The sequence below is a fragment of the Eubalaena glacialis genome, chromosome 17 (genome assembly GCF_028564815.1).
Source record: "Eubalaena glacialis isolate mEubGla1 chromosome 17, mEubGla1.1.hap2.+ XY, whole genome shotgun sequence".
Lineage (NCBI taxonomy): Eukaryota > Metazoa > Chordata > Mammalia > Artiodactyla > Balaenidae > Eubalaena > Eubalaena glacialis.
The window spans coordinates 11,179,501-11,205,539 of NC_083732.1; the positions used below are offsets into that span (position 1 = coordinate 11,179,501).

Below are 26,039 nucleotides of genomic sequence, written 5' to 3' on the forward strand. Positions count from 1 at the left end.
TGAAGAAGGGTAATCCAGTGCATAGCATCAAATCTAGGATAGAGGAAATGCTCAATAAGTGTTTGATTGAATAAATGAATAATGAGCTAACTAATGACAAAAAATGGTTCCCTTTAACAAATACATAAGAACAGTTTTTAAAAGGCACAACATTGTCAAAGTATCTCCTTTACTACTTTAAGTTTGTATATTGCATTGCACTTTTCAAAGTAAGTTTGCACATCTTACTGTGTTCAATCCTCATAATGAACCCTGGTGTCAAAAGGCCTTAATATTTTTATTTTGCAAATATGGAAACTGAAGCACTGAGAGGCAAAGTGACTTGTTGATGAAAACAAACCAGTTATGTCATAGCTAGAATCCATGTCTTTTAACTTATTTCTCCATGACATTTATTCTATTTATAAACAATCTTTAATTACCAGATTTAAGCCTGTCACAAGACTCTCTTGTTTTGGTTCTACCACCCATTGCTTTTATGTAATATTTTACATAATACTTCTACTCTAAATTCCTTTCGCTATAAATTAAGCAGAAATTAGAATGGAATACTTTTCTGTGCTCTCTCTGCTGTAGCAGCACAAAAGTGTACTACTAAGATGAATTTAAGAATCTGGAGGCTTCCACTTCAGGCAACATGGTGGAATAGATGTCCTAGTACAAAACGAATGGGCTATACTTTGTGGCAGGCAGAAGATAAAGCTTGGGGCCCAAGCGGGGCGTGTGTGTGTGTGTGTGTGTGTGTGTGCGTGTAATCCAAGACCTGTACACAAAGCCAAGAATTTGCAGAGGCAGCACCCTCAGTAAGTGACTTAGAAAGAAACCTTGCTCCACAGAGAAGGACTGTGGGTATACTTGCCTGTCTCAGCCTTGGCTTTGGGTAAAGGGGGAAAAAAACCCAGAAAGTCTCTCCTGTCTATTCCTACTCATAGGGTTGCAGTCTGGCTGATTTAGGGCTAGAACTCACACTATCTATGTTGTTCCCAATCCCCTTTCAAAATACTCAGGTTGAAAATGTAAAGTGATCAGAAGTTGATAGTAACACCAGCAGTCAGACAAAAGCAAACGCAAATTCTCTCTGGAGGTGTGAACTTTAAACTCAGGTCTTAAAAAAATGTCCAGAGATAAAATTCCAAGGAACATGGGCCCAGTAAACAAGCCATCCTGAGGCAGAGTTAAAAGAAAAGCAAACTACAGAATCAGACCCATAAAACACTGATGATGTGGAAACACCAGACACAGAATATAAAATAAGTTTCTTAATATATTTAAAGAAATGGAAGAAGATATTGTGTGTATGATGAAAGAACAAGATGTTATCAAAAATGACCAGGCAGATAGGAAGAAAAAAAGAGAATTCTCAAACTGAAAATGTGATCACTAAACTTAGCAGACTCAGTGGAATTGAAATCCTGAAAGCTGACAAATTGACAGTTGGCACCCTGACTCAGATCAACCCTGGAGGCCTCACAGAAGGGAGAGGGTGATAAGGATCTGAGCATGGAACACAACAAGTCTAGAACATCTCAAGAGAATGAAGGCTGTCACGGCCTGTGTGTGTGTGGGCGCGCGCGTGTGTGCGCGCGCGCGTGTGCGTGTATGTGTGCGCGCGTCTGTGTGCGTGTGTGCGTGTATGTGTGCGTGTCTGCGCACGCATGTGTGCATGCGTGTGCACGCGCGTATCTGCGCGCGTATCCGCGCGCGTGCCTGTGTGCGCATGCGCGTGTCTGCGCGCGTGTGTGTGCGTGTGTCTGCGCGCGTGTGTGTGCGTGCGTGTGTGGTGGGGCTGCTGATGAAAGGGTTTGCAGCCCAGGGTGGAGGGTGGAGCACACAGTAGTGGGAGGACGGGTGGGAGTAGACATCTAGGTTCTCCTTTGGCCTCTCCCCCCAAATTAACTGTCCCACCAACACAGTTTCCATCACTGGGTAAATAGAGCATTAAAACATGGTGGGTGCACATTATGGGATACTATACAGCAGTTAGAAGCAACAGATTAAATATACATAAAGTAATATGGATATATCTTTAAAAATATAGCGTGTAGTTAAACATTAAGAAGAATAATGATTTATAGAATATACATTTATGAAAATTAAACACATATGCACCCAAGATAATAACATGTTTTATAAAAGCATATACAAATAAAAAGATACACACCAAACACATTAGACTATTTGCCTATGATGGGGAGGGGTATAATGGTAGCCATTAGGGATAAAATAGAATGAGTAAATAAAGCCAGAGGGCCTTGTTTGGGCCAATTATAATTGTGTACCATGAACTAAGGGACATAAGGCATGTGACCACTCAGTCCTATGAACCTGAGGTTAAAATAAAAAGAAGGAGGAAACAAACTCGATGGATGGGTTAAAGAGTAGAATAAACTGGCAGAGAAACCTAAAGATCCAAAGAAATTACCGAGAATGTAAATTAGAGGTGGAAAATACGAGGCAAAAAGGTCAAACAACATGGAGTACAGAGCGAGATACAGAGCCTGAGGGAGGAAATATTCAAAGAGATAATGATTGTGAACACTCTACACTTCATGAAAGACACCATGACATGCAAGCATGATAAACAGAAACTAAGAACATCAAAGACAAAGAGAGCATGTTAAAGCTGTCAGAGAGGCAGACTACCTACTGAATAATTAAACCGAATAAAGGCTAACCTCTTAAGAACATGAGATATCCTCAAAGCCCTGTGAGGAAATCACTGTCAGTCTAGACTTGTGCATCTAGCGAAATCACCTTTCAGGAATGAGGGCAAAAAGGAAAACATCTTCAATCCGGCAAAAACAAAGTTTAGACCGGTAGACCTTCACTAAGGTGCACTTAGAGTATGGACTTCAGGAAGGAGAAAATAAATGCTAGAAAATCTATTTAGTTACTAAGTATGGTTAAGTATTTTATACTGTTATTTTTAAAATCAATTTCCTTTTCAAAATCAATAGCACATTTCCGAAATATCAGAAGTTCCAATGAATGCAGCATGAATTAACTGGGTTTAATTACCTGCTTTGCCTGTTTATATATGGCATCAGCAGTTAGGTAGGATGCCAGACAATCACTTGGCGATCTGATACTAGCAATCTTTGAATCCTCCACACTATGCTGCATTGTGGCATATGGAATTATACTGTATTACATAATGTTGTAATTCAAATAATACAAATAAACTCCAAGTCCAAGAGGTGAGGCGTCAAGAACAAATACTGCTATCTAGTTTCTCAGCTGGTGTAAATGGAAGCATTTAGGAAAGTTAATTCCAATACTGGCATAACCCTTATAGTTTACACTGGAGTCAAATGCTACAATCAGTCCTGTACTGAGCTCAACATTTACTCCTACAATAAACCTAATACTAATGTCTAGGGCAATTGCTGAATATTTAATAGGTTTTTGTGTGTTCTTACACTGATAAATCTTACCAGTGTCTCACTTGAACATGAGTGGCCTTATATAACAAGAAATTTTGTTCTATTGAGCCACAGTATACAAAGTAATAAAGAACATTTATGGATGATTAAATATTGAAGTGAAGTTGAAGCATTTAATCTACTGCAAAACTCATTTAATGCAAACGTACCCTGGCAATATAGATATTATTGATATTATACTTGAAGGGAACATTTTCATCCAGTGTATCTCATGGAAATTTAATTTCCTTCTTCTCTGAGAACTTGGAATTTGTTAGACTGTGTCCATTTCCAGCACAAATTTCCATTAGTACATAAAGTGTATTCTTACATATTAGAGAAGAATTTGTGACTTTAAAAAAATCCCACAGTGTCAAATCTATTGCTGTGAAGGCACATTTACTATGACACTTGCAAATCACAATATGTATGTAGAAACTTAAAAAAAGCTACTTTAAGTTAATCATTATGTTGATTTGGATGTCAATTTCATGCCACCATGCTGTTACTTTCTTTCTTTCTTTTTTTTGATGGGTTTTGTGACAAAGTACAGACTGGACTGATCTCAGATCAAATAGAAATTGGCACTTTTAAAACAAACAAAGCAATTACATTTGAAGAAATTAAAAACAAATAGATGAGCTAAGGACATTTAGGTTAGTTTTGATAGATTTCTTTCCTTTTAGCTTCTTTAAGATTTTACTTTGTACCTAAATAAAACATCAGAGTCTGGATACTGAATACCAAACAAAAAGCGGTTGTAGTTTAGTTCTAAGGGCTTATCATCAATTATTTCTAAATCAAAATAAGTTAAAAATACAACCAACAATTGCTTTATCTCAACTATTGCCAAAAATCGGCCTGGACATTTGCTGACTCCAAATCCAAATGGCATGTGGTAATACTTCAACTTTTTCCCTCTTTTAAAAAAGGTGGTTTTCTTCTTACCACTTTCTGTAAAACGATCAAATCTAAACTCCTGTAAAGAAGAAAACAGAGTGTTAAAATCAAAAATTTCCATGAAATAGCTTGAGTTCAGGTTCACACAGTTGCCAGCTCTCCCTGCCCATCTTAAAAGGCTTCTTTTAACCCAGCAAACACCAGGAAGTAAAACTTAACTAAGTGCAAATCATGTATGAACTTTCAAAAAACCCGAGTGTTATTAGAAAATTACTTCTCCATATCAAACAAATTCAAACTTTTCTATATGACTTTTCTTCACATTTCTCTCCTACGCTGAGTTTCCTAAGTATAGAGGCAGTATTTCTGTTTTTGTTCTCTAAGGTGGGTCTCCACATACGGGCACTTGTAATACCAACTTTGGGTAGAGGGAAGGGCTCCTGCAGAGCTACCATGGTTAGGGGACAGTGAATCCTACTGGCCACAGAGGCTGCCTAACTAAGGATCCCTCGTGTGCCCTTCTCTATCCCTTCCCATCAGCTACTGATGGATGAGAAAGGATGAGTTTAGGATCTAGTGTTTGGATGAAACAGATATTAAATAATAAGATTCACATTAAGCACTAGAGAAGAACTAAGCCACAAAATCGGTCTGGCTTGTTTTTTGATGTTGTATTGACTTTCTCCTATGACAGCTCTATTTAGAAAGAGTGCTCTTCGGGTTAACTCTCTTGGTTTCTGATATGTTTTCACAAGTTAAGTTATATTACTTGTTCCAGAAAATTACGGGACTGGCTTATGGAGGGTGTTTGGTCCTCCATCTTAATTTACTCTCATGTGAGTTTCTGAGAGGACACTGAGTGACCTTATTTTAGCCCATGGTGAATTAAACCATTGATTAGATTAACGCACATGGCATGCATGACAATGACCAAGTCTTTCCTGGTGCTCATTAGCATCAGACCTGCTCAGCACACAACTTTGCTATGAACTATGAAGCCAAAGGCAAAGAAGCAGGTCAGACTGAAAGCATTTAGGTTATAGCGAAAACCCTAGGGTTCACGTATAGATCCTGAATCCATCACAGATGATCTAATTTTCTCACTCAATGCCAGTATTCATGTCAGCAAAATCATTTCCTTTAAAAGTATTGGTTTTATCCCCATTTACCTAGGATACTGATTTTGATAAATATTCAAGCTTAGAAAACACATTTTGTGTGGTTTCTATTCCACCCCCGCCCCCTAAACTTGCAAGTTGATGAAATCATGATGGCAAAATTAATCTGCATCAGAGTGCAAGTGTATTTTCCCACAGATAGTTCTGGGATGTATCTGAATAGGATCTAACCAGTGCTAACCTAAAAGTATCTGTCCATCCTTGTAGTATGGATAAGGACATTCTCTGTGGACATCCACTTTGTTACTGGAGATAGGATGGCTATACGGTACTCTCTCCCAGTAAATCTTTTTCCATTACTGGGGCCCAAGCCTGCTTGCCTGGATTCAGTACAGGTGCTTCCTCCTTCTCACTGACCAATCTAAGGAGACCAGCGCTCTTCCCAAGAGCTCCTTCCCTAGGCCAAACCTGTTGATGTCAATTTTGCCACGAAATGGTTTTCTATTTTGAAAAGCTCTCACTGTGGTCAGTCCTATGGTTTAAGCCAGAACATGCAAAAGGAAAACTTAGCTTGGGTTATGACTTCATAGTGTGCTCATATCATAAATAAACCAGAAACTGTCATGGCTTTTCTATATTTCTTTGTGTACGTGAATATGCAGCTGAGAAGTCACAGTGACCAACAAAGAATGCCGAAGTGCTCCCCCAGCCCTGCCATGTTCAGTTAGTGTATGTTCAATTCCCCCAAACATCTAGTTAACCAGTAGTGTCACTCCTCTAGTTTTCTATCACCTTCCATTCGATTTCCTCACAATAAATATCATAGAAATTCCTATTTAGTTGTTTATATTATGAAACAAGAAGGGAAAAGGCCAACTTCTTTTGCTCTGTGGCTACCATTAAGCTCAAAGGGCATATGGACATAAACAGCTTTTTGAGTCAAAATTTCTTCTCAGTTTGTTTTCCATTGCCAGGACACGGAGAACCCGAGCAGGAGCCACTTTTAGGAAGGGCTTGTGGCAGCTGCTAGGAATATAGTCTGGTTTTAGAAAAGAGGAAGGGGTGTAATAGTCTCACCCCAGAAATTCTGGGGTCACAGTGACATAGAACAAAAAGTTAGAAAGCTCAAGATGCTTTGATCTGGAACAACTTGAATACAGGATTTGTCATGTTGCAGTGACCATAATAGCTGGGTGCTTCACGATTAAAAAGGGTCAATCAAATGCAACATTATTCAATGGATAAGAATAGAGAAGTCATAAGAGAAAAGCATGAGACACTGAAATTCCCCATTGCTCCTCTACAACACCTTTCTTCTGCATGAGATCTCTCGAGGCACCAACTGTGGTAATCACACTGCTCTGGCCTCTCACTGATTTAGGAGAGGGTGTATGAACCCGTCTCTCAGTGCTACAGGGGAGGAGTGTATGGGGCCATCTGGGAGAAGTTCCCTTCTTGTGAAGAAAGAAAAACACAACAAAATGGTCCATCACTCTTCCTCCTCTAGACCTGGTTATATGTGACTATGATGCCTGCAAGGCTGCAGCTATGCTGTCACCAGGCTGAAGCTAACCCTCAGGAGATGGCACAGCCAAGAAATCCCAGGAGATGGGAGGTGTCACACTGTCTTATTTATCTCCATATTTTCAAAGCCCCCACCAGAGTGCTATGCACAGTGAGGTTCCATATATGTCTGTTGAATTAATGAATAAATACATGACAATAAAGTATATTTTAAAAGCAATCTTCAAACCTTTGAAGAAAACAGAGATAGTGAATGAATAAATAAAGATGGAGAGAATGAAGAGTAGATGAATATTCAAATAGAAAATGTTTACAAATAGAAAATGGTATAATATTTAGCACTAGAAATAAAGATTGGGTAGACGATACAATTTCCTGGATAGAGAAGAATTTTGGGTATGAGTGACTGAGGAACACTGCGTACCACCCTAATCTGTGTCCTCCAAATTTTATGTTCAGTTCAGTTCAACAGCTTTTTGTTAGCACTTCCTGTATGTGCAGCATTGAAGTTTAAAAAGGCATAAAACATGGTCTTGCTGGGGTAGGTGATCATATTCTGTGAATATGATCAGAATATGATCAGATCTTGTATTCACTCAATTCATCATTTTGGGTATAGGAATCTAGATTAGACAAAAGACATGACTTCCTAGAAATAAAAACTGTCACTGTTTTGAATGGATGACTAAGGGGCTGCACTCTTGCCCGGGTTTATAGCTGGACCTCCTGGGAGCAAGATGACTAAGTACAGAAGTTCCTTTTTTTATTTCCGTGACTTGGGTGTCAATCAGTGGTGTGCCATAGCCAGTTTGTACCAGCTAGAGAGAGTGTATACATCTCTTCCCCACGCTGTCTGTATTCAGGGTCTTCACTCTGGTAACATGAAATCAGCCAAGGTGAAAGTATTTACACCATGACAACTGACAAAATCAGGGCTTCTCAGAGTGCTGGTTTGCCAGCCCACTGCTGGTTCCAACATGGTAGATATGGAAGTGCCACTTCACTAGTGGGGCAGAACCCCTCTCAACATGGAGCACGTGGCTATGAGAACACAGCCATGTGATAAGGACAAGCCCTTAAACTGTAAGACAGGGGCCCCTTTTATATCTACATCACCCATTATGCCCATCAAAGTGCTTTCTGGGTAGTGGTTGCTCAGTTTATGTGTGTATCCTTGAAATGTACTAAATGGCACAATCTCTATTCCAGTTTGAGAGACAGACAAAAAATGATCGAGAGTATTTCCACATTTGTCATGACTAGTATATTCTAATAATAGTGGAAATAACCAAAAGAATGTTGATACAACAATTTTTATAGTGATTTCGAATTTTTTCAAGGGCTTTCAAATTCATCACTTTATAATCCTTACACCTCCGAGAAGTAGGTTGGGCAGCCTTGCATGAGGTCAAATAAGGCTCTTCATCTTCAGAGCTTTGGCGGGGGGTTGGGGGGTACGCCGAAGGCTTTGTAATTACTTTGTTGTTTCCCTGTGTCCTTACTTTAGGAGGCTATATGGTTAAGGTAATGTGTTACCATCTTAAATGTTGGCTGTTTCTTCCCTATGGCCCAGCCCTTTATACCTCAGCACCTCCATAGAAAAACCAACCAATAGATCTGGTCTTCTCTATAGCTCTATTTTTGGATGCTGTATTTTGGCAGAAAAGTAATCATCACCATTTACTGATTACTTGAGAGCCAGTGGCTAGAATTCTGGCTGACAATTGACAAATTTGAAGAAGCCTTCATAAAATTTTTAAAAAGTATCCATTCCTAGTTAATTAAGACATCATCTAGATTTTCTTGGGTAGTATTTAGACCGATACAGAAAGAAGAAAAGAGAATTGGGAACAGGTGTTTCCTTTTGCTCTCTCTCATTGTTTTAATTTCACATGCCAGTTTTTTTTTCCACATCAGCACATGCCACCTGACTGGCTAACATTACAATAAGCTAAGGAACCCATATTCAGGAAAAGAATAATTCTTAACACAGCTTACGTGTTGGTAGCTTATAGGCCCAGTTAGGTTCCCAAACATTTTTTCTTTAGCCTACATTGTGTTTTAAACTTAATTTCTCCAAACATTTAAAAATTCTAGGCTTCACCCAGAAATCTGAAGTTTAAAAAAAATAATAAAAATGACTTGGTCACATCAGGTCTACATGCTTGTTAAGGACTGAGGGTTGGTTCCAAAGTAGCCACATGGTCTCCCTTAGATGCCTCCTGGGCTGTCCTTTCACCAGAGTTCTTACCACTCCCGATAGTATTGCTATATTTACACACAAGCCACCTCAGCTATTGGATCTAATTAGGCCCAGTACACATTTGAATGTGCGATATCTGTAGTGATTTAACATCTTAACTGAAGTATATTTTCACTTTCAGAACGTTCATCCATCTCAGCACCTACTATTTATTTCCTTCTATGGGTACTCTCCTGCATGCCAGGCACTGAGAATTCAGAGAAGGTAAGGACAAGGTCTCTCCCCTCCTGGAACTTACAGCATATGGACGCACAGGCAAACAAGTAATTGCAAAATACCATGGGGTGTGCCCCATAACAAAGGTACACCCAGGCCACAGAGTGAGTAGTGGCAGATTCTCTGAGGAATGAGGTGGGAATCAGGGACAAAGAAGAAGTGATTAAGGGGGATTATTGTGGAGTCACCTGGAGTCTCTCGGCGGACCAGAGGGGCATTCAACAACAGAGAGATGGTGAAGGAAGATATAACCTGTTTCTAGAATGTAATATTCTAGGGTGTCTTGGGCTTGAACATCCTGAAACCATGCCTCATTGGGTTGGGGGGAACCAATGTTCCACGAAGGCACCTCAGGTTCCACGTCCTCTGAGAATAACTATACTTATATCTGGAGTTGGTCTTCCTCATGATTGTAGCCTAAGAGCTATTGGCTATTTTCTATATCTAAGGGCTGGTCTTCTCATTCAAGATCTGTAGGGTACAAAAGTCAGGCAGTGAGGAGTATGAACTTCGGATGAGCTCCTGGGACAGTGCTGTCCGTGACAAAGGCCAAGGACGGAATTTTCCAGAATTTTCTTCTCTTTTTTTTACTGTTAGTGCATGATTGTTTTTGGATGGGCAACTTACATGAGCATCTATAGCATCTACTTATTGCCGTCCTAAGTTATTAAGAACAAAAGGAATCAATCCATAAGCCTGAGAGTGGTAAGTGCTCAGTAAATGTTTATAGAATGAATGATAACATAAGGCCTTGTCAAATCATATAAAATTGGTTCTGAACTATACCATTTTTTTTCTGTGCCAATAACTATCAGCATTCCACAACTAATTTCAAGGAAACAATACCATAGCAAAAATTAGCTAGTTGATTTCAACATTAGTCAGGCATAGTTGGCTAATGTTAAGTCTAGTAAATAATAGAGAATGCTCATCAACTCAAGCTAGAGCTGCCCTAATGATGCTAAATCAGAGTTCACAATACTGCAATTTTGTTCTTCCCACTGATTTAGTATGAGGCAAACCCGTCCGACTACTATTTATTATGTAAAGTTTGGGCATTGCTATTTAGCATGCCACAGGAAAAGTATAAATCGACACACTTTCAAATGTTTAGCTTTGATATTTAAATTCCTAAAAGTCTAACTCATGGTCTTTTCCATCATGGCGGCAGGGTTGGGGATAGAGAATAGGAGGGTCCCTAAGACCTTAACAACAGTGGTGATTTGGTAAATGTTTATTATTTTTTGATAACTTTAATGTTGATTTTACTATTGTGACATGAATAATAAACTTGAATGACTAGCAGGATAATCACATAATAAAAATACTAAGCAGAAATTAAATTGAAAATTGTAGATAGAAATGAAATTTTTTAAATTTTAAAATATTTTTCAAATATTAGCTATTTACTTGCTTTACTTATTGCCCACCTAGTTACGTGTGGAATTTTTTTTTTTTTTTGATATTTACAAACGTGGTGATGAAGCCTGTTGTCTGCAAAAATGTTCATTCACTCACCGATACCCTACTTCTGATTTGCTATCATTATTCACGTAACGCCTCTTCTGAAATGCATAGAAACCATATGTACATTCTCCCCTCACTTAAAAAATTTTGCCTTTGCTGATGAAATAAATGCTAATTATCTCATTGTATTTGAAGTCTGTCCTTTTCTTATTAATTTCCAAAATTCAACAAGATTTTAATCCAGCCTGGCTGAAAAACATCTTAGAAACTGGGTTTAAAAGTGGTTCAGCGCTAAACTGCTCAAAAAGAGCACAGAAGTTTCCCTTTGAAAAATGGCATTTTATATACAAAAACCACTGCAGCAACAACATGACTTCCTGAGAAGCACAGGCAGAAGATGACTGTGTTCAATTTGCATGCAGGTGGTGAACCTCTGAAGTGGTATTAAGGGATGAGCCAGGGTGGATTAATTTCCAGTCTTTGATATTCATTAACTCCAGCTTCAGAAAAAAATACAAGGAGATGACACAATTACCCTCAGAGCTTTACCTGTGAGTAGCAGCTTTACAATCTCAAGTTCATAATGCCATCCTAATTGATCAAGAAGGGGCACATACCTTTAGTAGGAGGTGAAAAAGTAGATGAGCTTAACTCTGGCAAGGACGGTATCTGACTCTGGGACAGTCAACCCCACTCTGGAAACACTTAGCAGAATAGTCATTATTTATTCTCTAAGCCACCTGTCAATAGCTAGCCCTCCATGGTTTTTAATAATTCTCTGCCAAGCAAAACTTAATTTAGGCCTAAAGTGAATAGTGTCCATCAAGGTATCAACGTTCATTTCATTTGAGGAAACCAGAGTTTAGTCTCATCGCTGTATTTCTCTTTATAGATCGTGAAACCTTTGAAAGAGAGCTCCTTAAGGAAACCTTTCAGTAAATAGGAAAATGTTCCCATTGGAAGGAAAAACAGGAGTCATTAAGCTCTCTCAAATTCTTTCTGGAACAAGATGGCAAGAGAGAGAGAGAGATCACGAGGGAAAGGAATGTGCGTGCAGTATCTAAGAGGGAGCAGTACCGGCTTACTGTTTATTTACCTCTGGAGCTTCAAAGATTTCAGGGTCATAATGTAAGACGGGAGGAAAGATGCCTACAAAGTCTCCCTTTCGCAGACAGCAGTCCTGGCTCTCTAAGTGTAGTGTCAAGTCCTCTTGAACGACGCGAAAGATGCCAGAAAAGGAGCATAGTCGCAAGACCTCAAGAACGGTGCTTTCTGAAAGAAACAAGCAAGCAACATTTTATTAAAATGTGACTGCTCCTGACAAGTGCTCTCAATTTGCCATTAAAGCTCATAAACAATAGCTGTGATTGACAGGGAAATCCTTTCCCAGTCAGATCCACTGAGCACCAGGAAGGAGCCAATGGGGGCTCTGAATGGGAGAGTGAGGAGGGGAGGGATGAGACAGCTGTGGTCCAGCCCCCAAAGCTTGGGGCATTTCACAGGCAGGAGACAACAGCGCTGTACTGGGGCAGAAAGTCATTAATTAGGAATTTTGTAGGAAAGAATGATCTGTAAGAGAGGAAGTCTGTGTTGGGGCATACACACTGGAAATTAAAACCGTATCCCAGTTAAAATACACCACTGGTGGGTTATTTCACCAACCTTCGGAACAGTGATGCCTTCAAAGCCAGGCTTAGGCATTTACTAACCACTTAGGCAGTTAATAGTAAAGTAATTGTAGTAGTGCTTTCTGAGATAGCTTAACACTTAATTTCTTTTATGCTAGTTGTAAATAAAATGCGAGTCAGCATTTGCTGGGAAAATTTCAAAGGGAAAATACTTTAATAGGAATCAGAAGAAAACCATATTTCCCCCAGCATCCAGGGAAAATAACAGCCACCATCATAACCTGGAAGATTCCAGAAGCTGAATGTCCTTGCTTTCCCAGTGGCCTTCACCTTTTGCTCCTAGCACGACAGATTTTATGGCTAATTTCCGGCAATTTATCCTGGCAGTTTGAGGAGGAATTCCTTTGGGAATAATATGCATAATTTGCATAAATCATTCTGATAGCATGCATATCAGCATGTAGCTCCTGTCTAGGTCTGCATCTTTGCCTTCATAATCAAAACTGACTATGTTTTCACCAGCGTGAATGGGTCTTAGAATAAAAAGCTTGATTCTCTCTAATCAGCAATGTGAAAAAGAGCTCCAAATTGAGCGTTCTTTCCCCCTTCACACGGTAACAAATGGTTGTATTTATGGCTTGCAATTTAGAATCTCTCTCACACACACATACACACACACACACACACAGAGGCCAGTTTCTTAGTGTTCAGCAAAGGTCTGAAATGAATAACCAATTATTAGATTAGAATAACCAATTATTAGATTATAGAGGCGGGCAGGTCAGTGAGGGCTTGCATCAGCCAAAAGATAAAAATAAATGCTATTTCCCCAAAATTGAAATCTATGCACAGCTTGCATAGGGCTATCAAGTAGCTTTGGGGACCTTCTCCCAGGAGGTTTTTCCCTAAGCATGCATTTGTCTAAAGAAATGAGGCTGCGGTCAGCTCTGTGTGGCCAGTGTGGTGATTCGATATGACGTACCGTGAGGCTGTGCATATTCTTTTGGACTGCCTTCGTTATTATAATCAGGCAGAGTCAAATCGGTTTGTTGGTGACAGGGCCAGAAGAGAACTTTGGTTTTGGAACATGGACTCTACTGCAGATAGCCACAAGGCACCTGACACGACGGATTGCAGCTGGCAGGACACCAGCGACCAACATTTCTATGGTGAAAAGCAAGGGTCAGCTTCCCACGTACTGCTGCTGGCTCATGTTGGATCAACAGCAGCATAACATCATTTTAGCTTGTGGTGTGAAATGGTAGCTGACATATGCAGCAGTGCTCTGCACCCACCAGGTCCAGGAGGGGTGTGGGGAGAAGAAATACAAAAGCACAATAATTGTGGGGTGGCCACTGTGACAGGGCAGGCATCCGAATAACACGGTCACATCCCATTGGCTGGCGTGCTCGCGGGAAGGGTGGCAGCTTGCGCCCACTGCAGTATCACAAGTGACAATTGGGCAAGCATATCTTATGCAGAAGTTAATCACAATAATGGAGCACAAAGTGTGGCTTAGCGGTCAGGTCATAAATGACAAATCTGTTTTACCTTCCAGTACCGGTTATGTGCGCGAGACGAGGTTGGCTCTGGATCGCAGCGATCATGCTGAGAATCATCGGAGGACAAAAGTAATGAGTGGCATTATTATCCACAAAGGAGAGGGGAGCTTCCGTGGCTCTGCGTTACAATGTACAGACACAAAAGCCACAGCCTTGCCGCCAGCCCCAGGAAGGATGCAGGCAGGGCTATATATACGTTGAGAAGAATGACAACTGCACAATAAAAAAAAATTGCAGCCTCTACTTGTAGTTGTCATAGTTGAGCAGACACCAGCCAGTGCCACTGACAGACCAGCTGGGCCCTGGGAGGCCTTCCATGCTGCACAGTAAATTATCCTGCATGGTAGAGCAACATCTGTTTCTGTGCTAGCGCCGAACAAACAAGGCAATTGAAAACATACCAAGGGATAACCAAGCAACAGATGAACATGACCCTCATTTTTTCCCCCCTTCTCACACTCGAGGTGCTAAACTTCATTGTGCAAGCACTCCACGAAACAGAGGCCAGGTTGGTTTGATAAGGTGTTGTCAGAGAGATTTTACATATTTCCAAAATGGAAAGAAAAACCTGATAGTATTGTTATTCTTGGAATCTTCTTTCCCCCTTCTATCTTCCTTTCTTTTATACCAAAGCTAGCACTCAGTTCTCAATTCGCTCTAGAATTTAAAAAAAAAAAAACTTTCCATACACTTATAAATATTCAGTCTTTAAACCTAATTTGCTATACTTAGTTCACATGCCTTCAAGCATTTGTCTTCCAATTTCCACTGAATAAATGCGTACTAATGAGAACTAGAGCAAGCTGCTGAGGCAAAGCTGGGTGACTTGGGTCTGGCCTGCCACCAGCTTGTGATAGGCGGGCAAATTGAGTTAAAATGAAAAGTCTTGTCAGCTGAAATTCAACATGGTAGCCAAACAGCAAGCTGTCAATCATTCCAGCCAAAACAAGGGACTGCAGGTAATAAAAGGTCATTGTGATCATTAGTGCACTTGGCTTTCATATGCAAGTTAATTTTAATTAAACATGATCTGTATCTGTAAATGTTTTATAAAACTTGTGCATAATGGGTTGTTAATTTATACTTACATTTAGCAGGTAATAGGACCCTCTACTTACTAAATGCATTGTAGAAAAATGGCTATCAAGAATGCAAATATTTGGGGGGTAATTTACACCAGGCACTGCAAGGTGCCAACAATTGCAATTGTGATTAAGATAAGGCTGCCTGTGTTTTATTAAGAACTGAACTTTACTGACTAGTATCACCAGGGAACTGGATTACAGAATTTCCACAATGAACTTACAATTCAAAGCCTGCCCTGTCTTCTTCACTTGGCTAGGGAGATTTGTTTCTCTTTGCAGGATATAAAAATATTCTGATTAAGTATCCCTTCTAAGCAAAAAGCTGGGGAGCATGTTGAGCTAAGAGGCTTTATAATGCGACAGGAAAGGAATATGGCAAAGGAAAGGAAATGCTGGTAGAAAAAGGAATATATACACTTTCTCTTCTGCCCTCATAGCTCAATTCTGGCTGTACTAATTGACAGATGATTCTCATTTGCAGATTTAAAGAGCTGAAGCCGTTTATGACAATCAATAATGCATGTTACAATGCAACCACAAATAAGCACATCCAAGTTTCTGCCTCACACTTAGGCCATGTCTGGATATGTGGAATGAATGTACTGTGACATGGCCAGACTGTTAATTTGGGTCATCTTAATGATTGGTGCAGACTGTCACAGCATCTGATTAGCCATGGTGATCAGTGGATAGCGGCGGTGGCTGCAGTGAAATCAGCAGCCAGACCCTGCCGCAGTCGACTGGGGCTGAACACGCGGATGGTCTGAAAAAGGAAGTGGACAGGAAAGGGAAAGGGGGCTCTGGAGGTAGTGTGCGCTAGAAGGGTGAGGGTGAGGAAATAGAGCGAGCCTCCAGATGTGCATGCGAGTTTTTACAAAACCACCTTCAAGACAGGTGAGAAGGGAAATAAGGCACTGTCGTCGTCAGACAATTTGAAGCCAAATAACTACTTTTTGGCTCAACAATTGTGTACTTTAAGTAAAGTTAAAAACAAATCTGAATTGGTATGAATGCCTACTTTTTCACTCTGCACTGCAGGCACGGCTTTTGGTTTACTGCTAAAATACACGAATGTAAATTCAACGTTCATATAGTCAATAAATGTACTATTAAGGAATTTCTCTGCTCAGGGCACTGGGTCACTGCCGTTGGCGGAAAAAGAGAACAGAGAATATGGATTTGGCCTTCACAGACACTACAATCTAGGTGTTAAGTCGGAAGGTACATATACACGGGAATGCTCTCCAGGATCTTAGTGAAGTTACTGTTCAATTTTTGATTGGATAACTCCAATGATGGCATTCAGAAAGTCCATTTTAGTAGCAAGTTATTTTTCGTACTGAGCTGAATTTTCCTCCCTTAAATTTCTACCCTTTAGAAAACACAAAGGCAAAAAAAAAATTGAATCTCTCTTCCACATAACAGCCCTTTAAAAATATTTAAAGACAACTATCATGTCATTTTTTTAATTGTCCATCAGAGATGATATGGCCTTTAGTCTTTAATTCAATTAGTCAATATGCCTCTAAAAATGTGGCAGAGCTGGGTGTGCTATTTCAGTTGGAAAAGTAGAGAGGAACTACTTCCTCTGCCCTAGATACCACACTTCTATTAATATTTTGTTGGAAGCAGATGAGCAACAGATTTTTGAAGTAATATCTCCACGGACTTGTGTTAAGCTTTCTGATATCCTGTAGGTGATCCGCTCTGACCGCTCATTACAATCACCGAGGTGGTTTAAAAAAAATAAATGTTCCATAACCGGCAAATAGCATCAGAACCACTGCATTAACTAAAACCTTTAAATTAGTGGTTTTGAACCTTGGTTGCACATTAGAGTCGTCTTGGAAGCTTGTAACGCCATCAGCCTGCACCCCAGACCGATGAAGTCAGAACCTTTGGGGGTGGGACCAGGTTTGAGTACTTTTTAAAGCTCCTGAGATGATTCCAATAAGCAACGAAGGTTGAGAACCACCCTCTTCCGCTGGGCCACACATTTCCTCATTCTATTCTTACGCAGTTGATTTTTAGACCTAAGTACAATAATTTGAATTCTTATTAAATTTCCCTTTCAATCCTTTCAACTCCTGTTGCTGGCATTCATTATATTATCTAGCCCTCTTTGTTTTGTGCTGAGCTGAAAATCTGGCAAACATCCAAATTAGTATTTTTCACTTTTTAACCAATGTCTCCTTATGTTACATATAAAAATCTCACTACCTGATTTCTGGTGTACGCTTTGTGGGAGATACCTCTCTCTCCTCCTCCAGTTACAAATTTCTAACATGAAGTAGAATTTTTACCTCCTGTATATCCCCACTGGAAGAGAGGATTTTGTTAAACTCTACTACTGCTGTTTAAATTATAGACACTTTTAATTTTTCAAATACACAATTATTTTATAATATTGAATGAGCTTTTTCAAAATAACACCCACAGTTATGACAAATACATCACACTAAGATGTTAATAGTAAGGCAAACTGTGTGTGTGTGTGTGAGGGGGGGATATACTGGAACTCTCTTTGTAACTTTTCTGTAAAACTATTCTAAATAAAAAGTTTATTTAAAAAAACCCTCAAAATTCTGATGTGAACCTCTAGCCCAAACCTCACCCTCAAACCCAACTGCATTTGAGAATTCGTGATACATATCCTTGTAAAATATAGTGGGCAAGGTCTCTGGTACATTTCTAGGGCATTTTCCCCTGAGTTGACAACATTTATAGGTTAGCACTGAAGTTAGGTAGAGCCGGCCTCAATTTCCGGCTCTGCCACTATCTAGTTGTATGATTTGGGTTGGTTAACTAATCTTTCTGCACCTTGTTACCCAACAATTAAATGAAGATAATAATACTTGAGGATTAGATAAGTTATACTTGTGCTTACATATATATATATATATATATTATATACATATATATATATGTATATATATGAGCTAGTACTTGATGATCATTAAATAAGCTAATAAAAGCCTGATACATAGTAAAATAATAATTATGAATATTATCATAATGTCTCATCCTGAAATTAAGAATACAGTTAACACTATACCATGTAGCCCACATTTTCTGATCTAATCATGTGCATATCACAGCTGGCTTTGATGAATCAAGATACAAAGAATTCCTCTCCCCTCTCTGTTTGGACAATGAAAAAAGACTCCAAAAATTCTGGTATCAGATAGGTTTGAGGGGAAAAGCGTGAGTGTGGCCAGAAAACCCAAGTTAAAATCCTGCTTCTCTCCTTTACCTCCATGACCTTATTAGCCAAGTTATTTAGCACCCTGAGAATTTTCTCATCTGTAAAAATAATGACAAAATAATAGTTCCCCCAGCCCCCCAGTATCTTAAAGAAGATCATATGAAACAATAAAAGTCCATAAAATTGCTTTGAAATATTGAGGTCATGAATATATTTAACATGGACTATGTCTAATGATAATACCAGCTTGGTTCATAAATAATTGAAAATGAAGAAAACAACATAAACATCACAGGGATGGCACTGAGGTTAAACATCATTTTGGTGATAACAATAGACAACATTTACTGAACCCATACTTTTTAAGTTATTTAAATACATTTTTCAGGTAAATCTTGAAGTAAGAAGTAGTACTCAATGAGATTATTTGCTATCCATTTATCAAAACTTCAATTTTAAGAACTTTCTCTTCTCACATTATCTTTTTCTTATATTCTCTCTGAATCATCTTTTCTACTTTTCTTTTTCCTGTATTGGAAACCTGTAGTTCTAAGTCCTACCTCTACCCCAGGTTCTTCTTTCTGGGAAAACAAAAACATTCTTACTTTTCTTTTAGAGTTTCTCAAACTTCCATTCTATCAGCAACTTTTCCTATGGAAATTTAGGCCCCAAGTAACAGTTATCTGAACCCCATTGTATATACTATCTTATTCTAAATTTATATTTCATTGTAGAGACCTTTACTAAACACTGATATTCAATTTTAGTGAGGACCTGATAAACAGAATCTTTATAACAAGTTCCATAAGTATAAAACAATATAGTTGTGTTTTTCTTTATCTAAAAGAAAGGGGTAGAATGGTTGTAAAGAAAGATGCTCAAGAGCACTGGAAAAAAGCATAAATCCATCACAGCCTCTTGTAACGGATGATTGCTTTGAATTGCGTTAACAGGCTTGATATTTAAAAGCCCACTTGATGCTACATGGTTTAAGTTTTGCTGATGTTGTGTGTATATTGATGTCAGAGTAAATCTGACACATGCGAGGCCTATAGGATTGGGCCATGAATGTCAATAATATGTGCACGATGATCACATCACGATAAGCCTATGCCCCCTCGGGCTCTGTCTTCAAGGATCACTCTAAACAAGAGAAATCATTTTTGTTCAGGAATAACATACTGGTTTCTACAGCATTCTAACTTTCCTTTCCAACTTCGCTTTATTATCACTGCGCGATGACATGCAAAATCTCTGTATAAAAACTCCTTTCCCTTTGTTTGCTCTACCAATATCAAAATTCTCCTTCCTGGTTTTAAAAAAAATGCAGCATTCCTTTCATCCTTGTGAACTTTTTTCTTATAATAATAAAAATTCAAGATATCTTTCTTTAAAGAAATGGTACTTAGAATACATAGAACTCTTTCTTTAAGGAGATGAGATGCACATACACTCATCCCATGCAGTGCACTGTAAACATTTAATTCTGTAAATCTTGCCTTTCCTCATATAGTTCATACCCTTTTGATAGAGAGAAATACTCACGATAGAGCTATGACTAGATGCAGAGGTTATCTGTTGTGAGTCTGATTCGTATAAAAATTTGCTTCAATCTGCATTGAAGATGCAATCTGATAGACATTGCTTCAAACTGTCTATCTGGAGAAAGAAAAAAGTGGACCCTATTATCTAGAAGATTCAATTCTCGTAATGAACAACACTGGCCTCTGCTGGTACCCGAGGTCGTGATGAACGGGGTCTACCTTCTAGATTCCTGAAGGTGCTTCCTGTACTCAGGTGGATCTCCAGGCACTTGGGATTGGTGAGGGTCATTTGCTGATAATAAGTGAGCTGTAAATGTCTGAGGGCTCCTGGATGAAAATCTCTACTCTAGTGATGGACTTAAATGGACCCGGATTACGGCTCTGGAACCTGCCATTTCTTCAGCTTTAATAAATTTAAACTTGTCTGCTTTAATACCACAATTTTAAAATGGTCTTTTCTTTCAATAGTGAGAAGTTAAGAGTAAAAAGAGAGTTGATGAATTTCAACTAAATTTTAAGAGTTTATAACTGTGTTCTGAATACAAACACATATTCCTTAAAGTTTATTTGCTTTATGTCCCTGTATACATCATCTGACTCATAAAATGCAATTGAAATTACTTGAATAAATGGGAAATGCAACCTTGATATTCATAGGAACCATAAATCTTCTACCCAGAAAATACTGTGTGTCTACATGAAAGCAACTACCCAGAATTTTATGCAAAGTTTATGCATTTGGTCCCCAGTCATTCTGAAAAGAAAAATAAAATAATATTTGTATTTTAATAATGCTGGGATTATTTTCCTTCTCCAAGCAAATATAAAATTACTTTGATAATGCACTTTGTTCTACAGCGGAAACTAACACAACATTGTAAAGCAATTATACTCCAATAAAAAAAAAATAAAATTACTTTGATAATGTATGTTAAAAACGGCATGACTGAACAAGCTAGCCAACTGTCACTACAAGGCAAGCTTCCTGCTACTGCCTCTGATGGGTCTTATCCTAACCAGTGGGAACAATCCCCAGAACACTTGGGCCACTCTTCTTAATGTCAGCTGGTGGTCAACACTGATCAAGACCTGTAGGGCCTTTGCTCCCAGAAGTTCCCATCAAAGAACCTGGAACATATTTAAAAGGGAAAAAATTGAGGCCAACATGGGCTAAAATACTTGCTTACATTGTCAAATGAGGGAAGCAACAGAGATATATAAAGACTTGCCCCTACATTTGTCCAAAGGGCCCTGGAATAGTGTATAGTAAAGGAAACCACACGATGAAATGTCAATACAGACAAAGCAGAGAATAACTCATTGGATTGGAATTTAACTTTGGGAATTAAAATTCATTCACATAATGAGAGTGGTCTTATCAAAACCGGAAAAGCCGAATCCACTGTTATCAAAAGCTCACTGTTACAGGCACACAGGCCTACATAGAAAAAGAAAAGTAACTTAGTCACTTCTGACCTCAAACGTATTTGAAATAGTGACCATGCATATCTCATGAACCAGTGACTATTTTATAAAATATTGACATTTCACATGAAGTAATTTGTAGTTGTGGCTTTTTCTTTTCCCTCCCTCACTCCCTCCCTTTCTTCCCTCCTTTTTTTTTCTTCCCCAAGTGTGTTTAAATCATGAACTTCCAGTGGAAATCACTCTTACTACATTTTTGCGAATCATACACTGCAAGCTGTATAATACATCTTAATCTCTGCCTGAAAATAGAGACACCATTTTAGGGAAGAATAAGTATGTTTTGCACACAAGTTGTCTGTCTGAAATACATTCTTTTTCAATCCCGAATACCTTTCTTGTTAAGATAGTCCAGCATCGTTTGGAAAGCATTAACACACCAACAGATGCTCAGAGTCAAGTGACTTAATAGGCATAAACCTTCTTTTTTTCAAGTAATTGCAAAGCTTTGGTTTAGCCTTTTGCATACCTTACATAGTTAATTACCTAGGCCTTAATGTTTACATGCAATGAGAGTATCTACAGCTATAAACTACATAATTTATAATTGATGTAAATGGGTGTTATTATGTCAATTAGGCAGCTGTGTCCTCCACCTCTTGGTAAACAGCTTTGAGTGATAAACTGACTTTGCAGAGAGGTACCTTCTTTTCTTCATAACAGATAAAAATAAATTACCAAGGTAGACCAGGCTGTCCAATTGTTCTCTGGTGAGGTGGATGGAAAATCCAGGCCCTTTCTTTTGACCTGTTGACTGCAGCAAATGGTCAATTTCGTCACGCAGCACTGCCATAGCTTCTGGGTGCCGTAGAAGGTAATACATCGTCCAGAACATAGTTGGAACAGTGTTTGACACAGAGGCCCAGAGCAAGCCTAAATGATGTGCTGGGAGAAAATAAGTGAAAAGGAAGATTAATAGCGTTTATTACACTGATTAGATTTGCAGTGTGCTAATTAAAAGATGTTAGGACACAGACCCAGCCAAGGATCAGTGCATGCTAATGAGGACCAATAGGCTTCTGAAGTCTAATTTTCTGCTTAATGAGAATAGTTTAAAATGTAATGTGTGTGTGGTGGGGGAGGGGAGGGGGGATGAGATAAGAGGAGTAAATGCAGCTTAGTTATACTCTTTCTCATTATCCCCGTTAAGTATCTTACATTACCATCTCAGCAAAAAAAAAAAAAAAAAAAAAAAAAAAAAATCAATTATCACAAAGGGTTGTTTCAGAGTAAAACATTTTATCATTAGCCAATTAGAAAGAGCATAAAAATTCTCAAGGTCACCATTTTGTCTTTTTATTTCAAAGGTCTATTGTAAATTATTTTATTTTAGACAAGTCATCATTCAGAAGTTTCTTACCTCCTATTTCAGTGTCCTTGGACGTATAGTATTTCTCCAGGATATCTTGCCTCATTTGAACAACTTCTGACCATCCTTGTAACTTAGCTAAGTTTTCTGTTGTCAATTGTTTTATAAGTTTCGTTCGAATAGACTTGATGTTTCCTAGAAGCTCAATGGGTATGCCTGATGCTAAATGTGTGAATTTGCTATCAAATTTAAAAAAATCATCTCTTAACTCAGTAATAAATGTTTTCCTATCGCCAGCGAGAACATTTCCATGTATGGTTGTAAATGTCACCTCAAATATTACTGAGCTGCAGAATGTCAACAAATATTCCGTGTCCCAACTTGTGGTTTTTAAGAATTGGGGTTCAAAAACTTGTTTTAGAGTCTGCATTGTGTTTTCCATCAGTGCGTCCAAATGCTTCCCTCGTAAAAGTTGATAGCTAGTATGAATCTTGTCATTCAGGTCATGATACGTCATCATCTTTTTGACAGAAAATACTCTCATTAAGAACTTACTAGTAAACATTCGAAAGCTTAATTTTTGATTTTTTACCACTGACTGGTACTGGAAAGGGTCCAGGATAAATGTTATGTAATTTCCTAAAAGAAATAAATGAGAATATGAATTCATGTGGTAGTAAAACAAAACAAGATATCTGAAATTTGAGAATATCTTAATCAAAATTAGAAAGACCTTAATAACTCACATCTCAAAAGATGCAAAGTCCAATAAAAATCTATTTGATTCAAAATTCCACTACATATTTCCTTTTAAAATGGAAGATGGTGGGAAAACGCTAGAAGCTTGAAGTTAAATATTCTGAAATTCTTAATGATTTTCAAAAAGATAGTTTATTCTTGAAAGTTTTATTTTAACGAACTACCAAGAACTACTATTTAAATTATCTTTTAAATAGTCTCAAAATTCATTACTTAAACACTTCTCATATTTTTCCCCAATAATACAATCAGAAAACAAACAAGCAACTCAAATTGGTAAGATGCTACTCCTTTACTGATCACTTACATTGCATAAACAGCTTTTTCATACTTGGTATTATCTTAGCTTTGATTGGATACAATAATTTTAACTCAAATAAATGAAGATGTGGTACGAAGCAGGTACTCACAAATGAACGTCTAATTCAACATTAACAACAAATCACAAATACCAAGGTTTTCATTTCATCGATGAGAAAATAGTAGCTCAGGGAGATTTAGTAACACATCCAAACTCTCATATTGATTTGTGACCGAGAGGATTTCAAAACTAGAACCCATCCAATCACCCTTTCATCCATTCATTCATGCATTCATTCAACATTTATTGACATCCAGATACTTGGTGGGATCTCTTTCCTTTTGAGATAAAGATGTAAAGGAACCATTGTATTGTTATGGACAGTAATAGAGCAGAGGCGGGAACACAATGTAAGGGCAACAGGAAGTGGAATATGCTTCGGTCTGCCTGGAGTTATCAACAAGGGTTCTTTGAGGAGGTGACATTTGGCATTTTCATATATCAGTCCAGACTTAGGGTACTGGTTAAAAATACAGATTCCTTCCTGATTCTGATTCAGAAGGCTTGAAGGTGGGACCTACAAGTCCCTCAAGTGATTCTTATAAGGAGGCACATTGAGGAACAGAGTCATACTGTGGTCTGTCTCTCAAAACTGGCACGGATCTTGGAGATTCCTAGTTGCACCCTCTCCAGCATTTATCAGCTAAAGAAAGTCAGGAGAAGTTAAAAGCCAAGATCATGCCGCCACTTTTAGTGGCAGAGCCTAGACAAGAAGACAGTCCCCACGCACTCTTCTTTTCCTTACACAGTGCTGACTCCTTCTCACTGGAGGGCTGCTTTAAGACTCCTGCTAATTAGAGGTAATATGTAGGCAGTATTCAATGCTAGCATTAATAAGTCTTCCCTTTCCAAGAACACACATGAAATTTAGATGATCCTACAACTTTAATGCTTATTTGTCTTCTAGAAAACAGTAAATAATTAGACACGAAAGTTTGTCGAATCATCTATACTTAGCTCTTCACCTCATCATTCCTGTGTGTGTGTGTGTGTGTGTGAAGCTTTCTTAGATGAACAACTTCTCGCTTGTTATTTATGGTAACTCAAACAGCATCACAGAAATTAAATTCAATTTGGTACCAGATTTAGGATAAAGTTTTGAATAATTTTCAACCTAATCCTAGAAACAGGATAAATTTTTTTTGTTTTACAATTTTAAAACAGAGTTTAAGTTTTTAGTGTACATGAATATACGTGCTATAATTTTTTTTCTAAAAATAAATCGTATGACTTGAATTGTATTCACTCTATTTCCCCTTAATTTATTTAATAAGGTGGGCCAATCTAGGAATGAGGGTAAAGCTAGAAGCGACAACTCATTCTGGTCAGACCCTAAAGCTGTATCTACAAAGTAAACTGGATATTTTTTCCCCCCTGGAGAAGAAAAAAAAGGAATCAATTGGATTTGGGCATATTTTATGACACCTGCTTTACCATAGCAGCTTAATTAAATAAAATTGCCAGCATCTGCCTGACAAATAATTGAAAAAAGAGTGAATTCTCTTACTTTGCAAAAGATATAATTTTAGGCAAGGCTGTGCATTTTCACAGGTGGTGATTCATACTTTTCTCCTTTCACTAAACGAAAGGATTTTGCTTATAAATATCTTGACAGAGTTATTTTAAATTAGTCACTAAAATTCAGAGAATGTATAAAAGGCTCAGTCTGTAAAACATAATTTTTAGAGAATATTTTGAATTTTTTTCTTACCAATTTTCTATATTCAACAAAATCTAAGTGGAAAGGCAAAACTGTATACAGCCATGGCAGCAGAAGCCATTGGCTATTGACCTACTGAAGTAGAGGCTTCATGTACTTTACAGTTTTTACCTAGAATTCATCAAAACTACACATATATTCCCTCTCTCTCTCTTTCTCTATCTCACCTTGGGGGTAAGGATATGGGAAGAAACTATGAGGTTAATTTCAAATAAAAACAGTAAAAGCTAAATGTAGAAAACTGTGTCTGGTTAGCAACCAATTTTATTATTTTTTTAATAAACAGTTTGTTGCATACAGGTTCTTTTAAAAAATCATTACTGATTAGTGTAAAGCAATTTGTAGCTAAAATTCTCACTCTTTTCAAGACTCTTTACACTCAGGGATCTGTATTTTCTTTTTCTCATTCTTATTTTGATTTTCTTCAACATCAAGGCATTATGCTTTACTGACTCTCTTATCTGAATAAGA

The 26,039-nt window shown here is 38.2% G+C and overlaps 1 protein-coding gene across 1 annotated transcript in view; it reads right to left on the minus strand.

Annotated features, from left to right (window-relative positions):
* Window positions 1-4,068: 4,068 nt before the first annotated feature.
* The window catches only part of LOC133077160 (cytochrome P450 7B1), a 181,350-nt gene continuing 159,379 nt past the window's right edge, over window positions 4,069-26,039 (minus strand). The window contains exons 3-6 of the mRNA XM_061171844.1: window positions 22,780-23,367; window positions 22,098-22,304; window positions 12,007-12,182; window positions 4,069-4,401 (exon numbers count right to left, since the gene is read on the minus strand). Of these exons, the coding sequence (XP_061027827.1) occupies window positions 4,114-4,401; window positions 12,007-12,182; window positions 22,098-22,304; window positions 22,780-23,367 (1,259 nt within the window). The 3' untranslated portion in view covers window positions 4,069-4,113. The remainder of the gene's footprint in view (window positions 4,402-12,006; window positions 12,183-22,097; window positions 22,305-22,779; window positions 23,368-26,039) is intronic.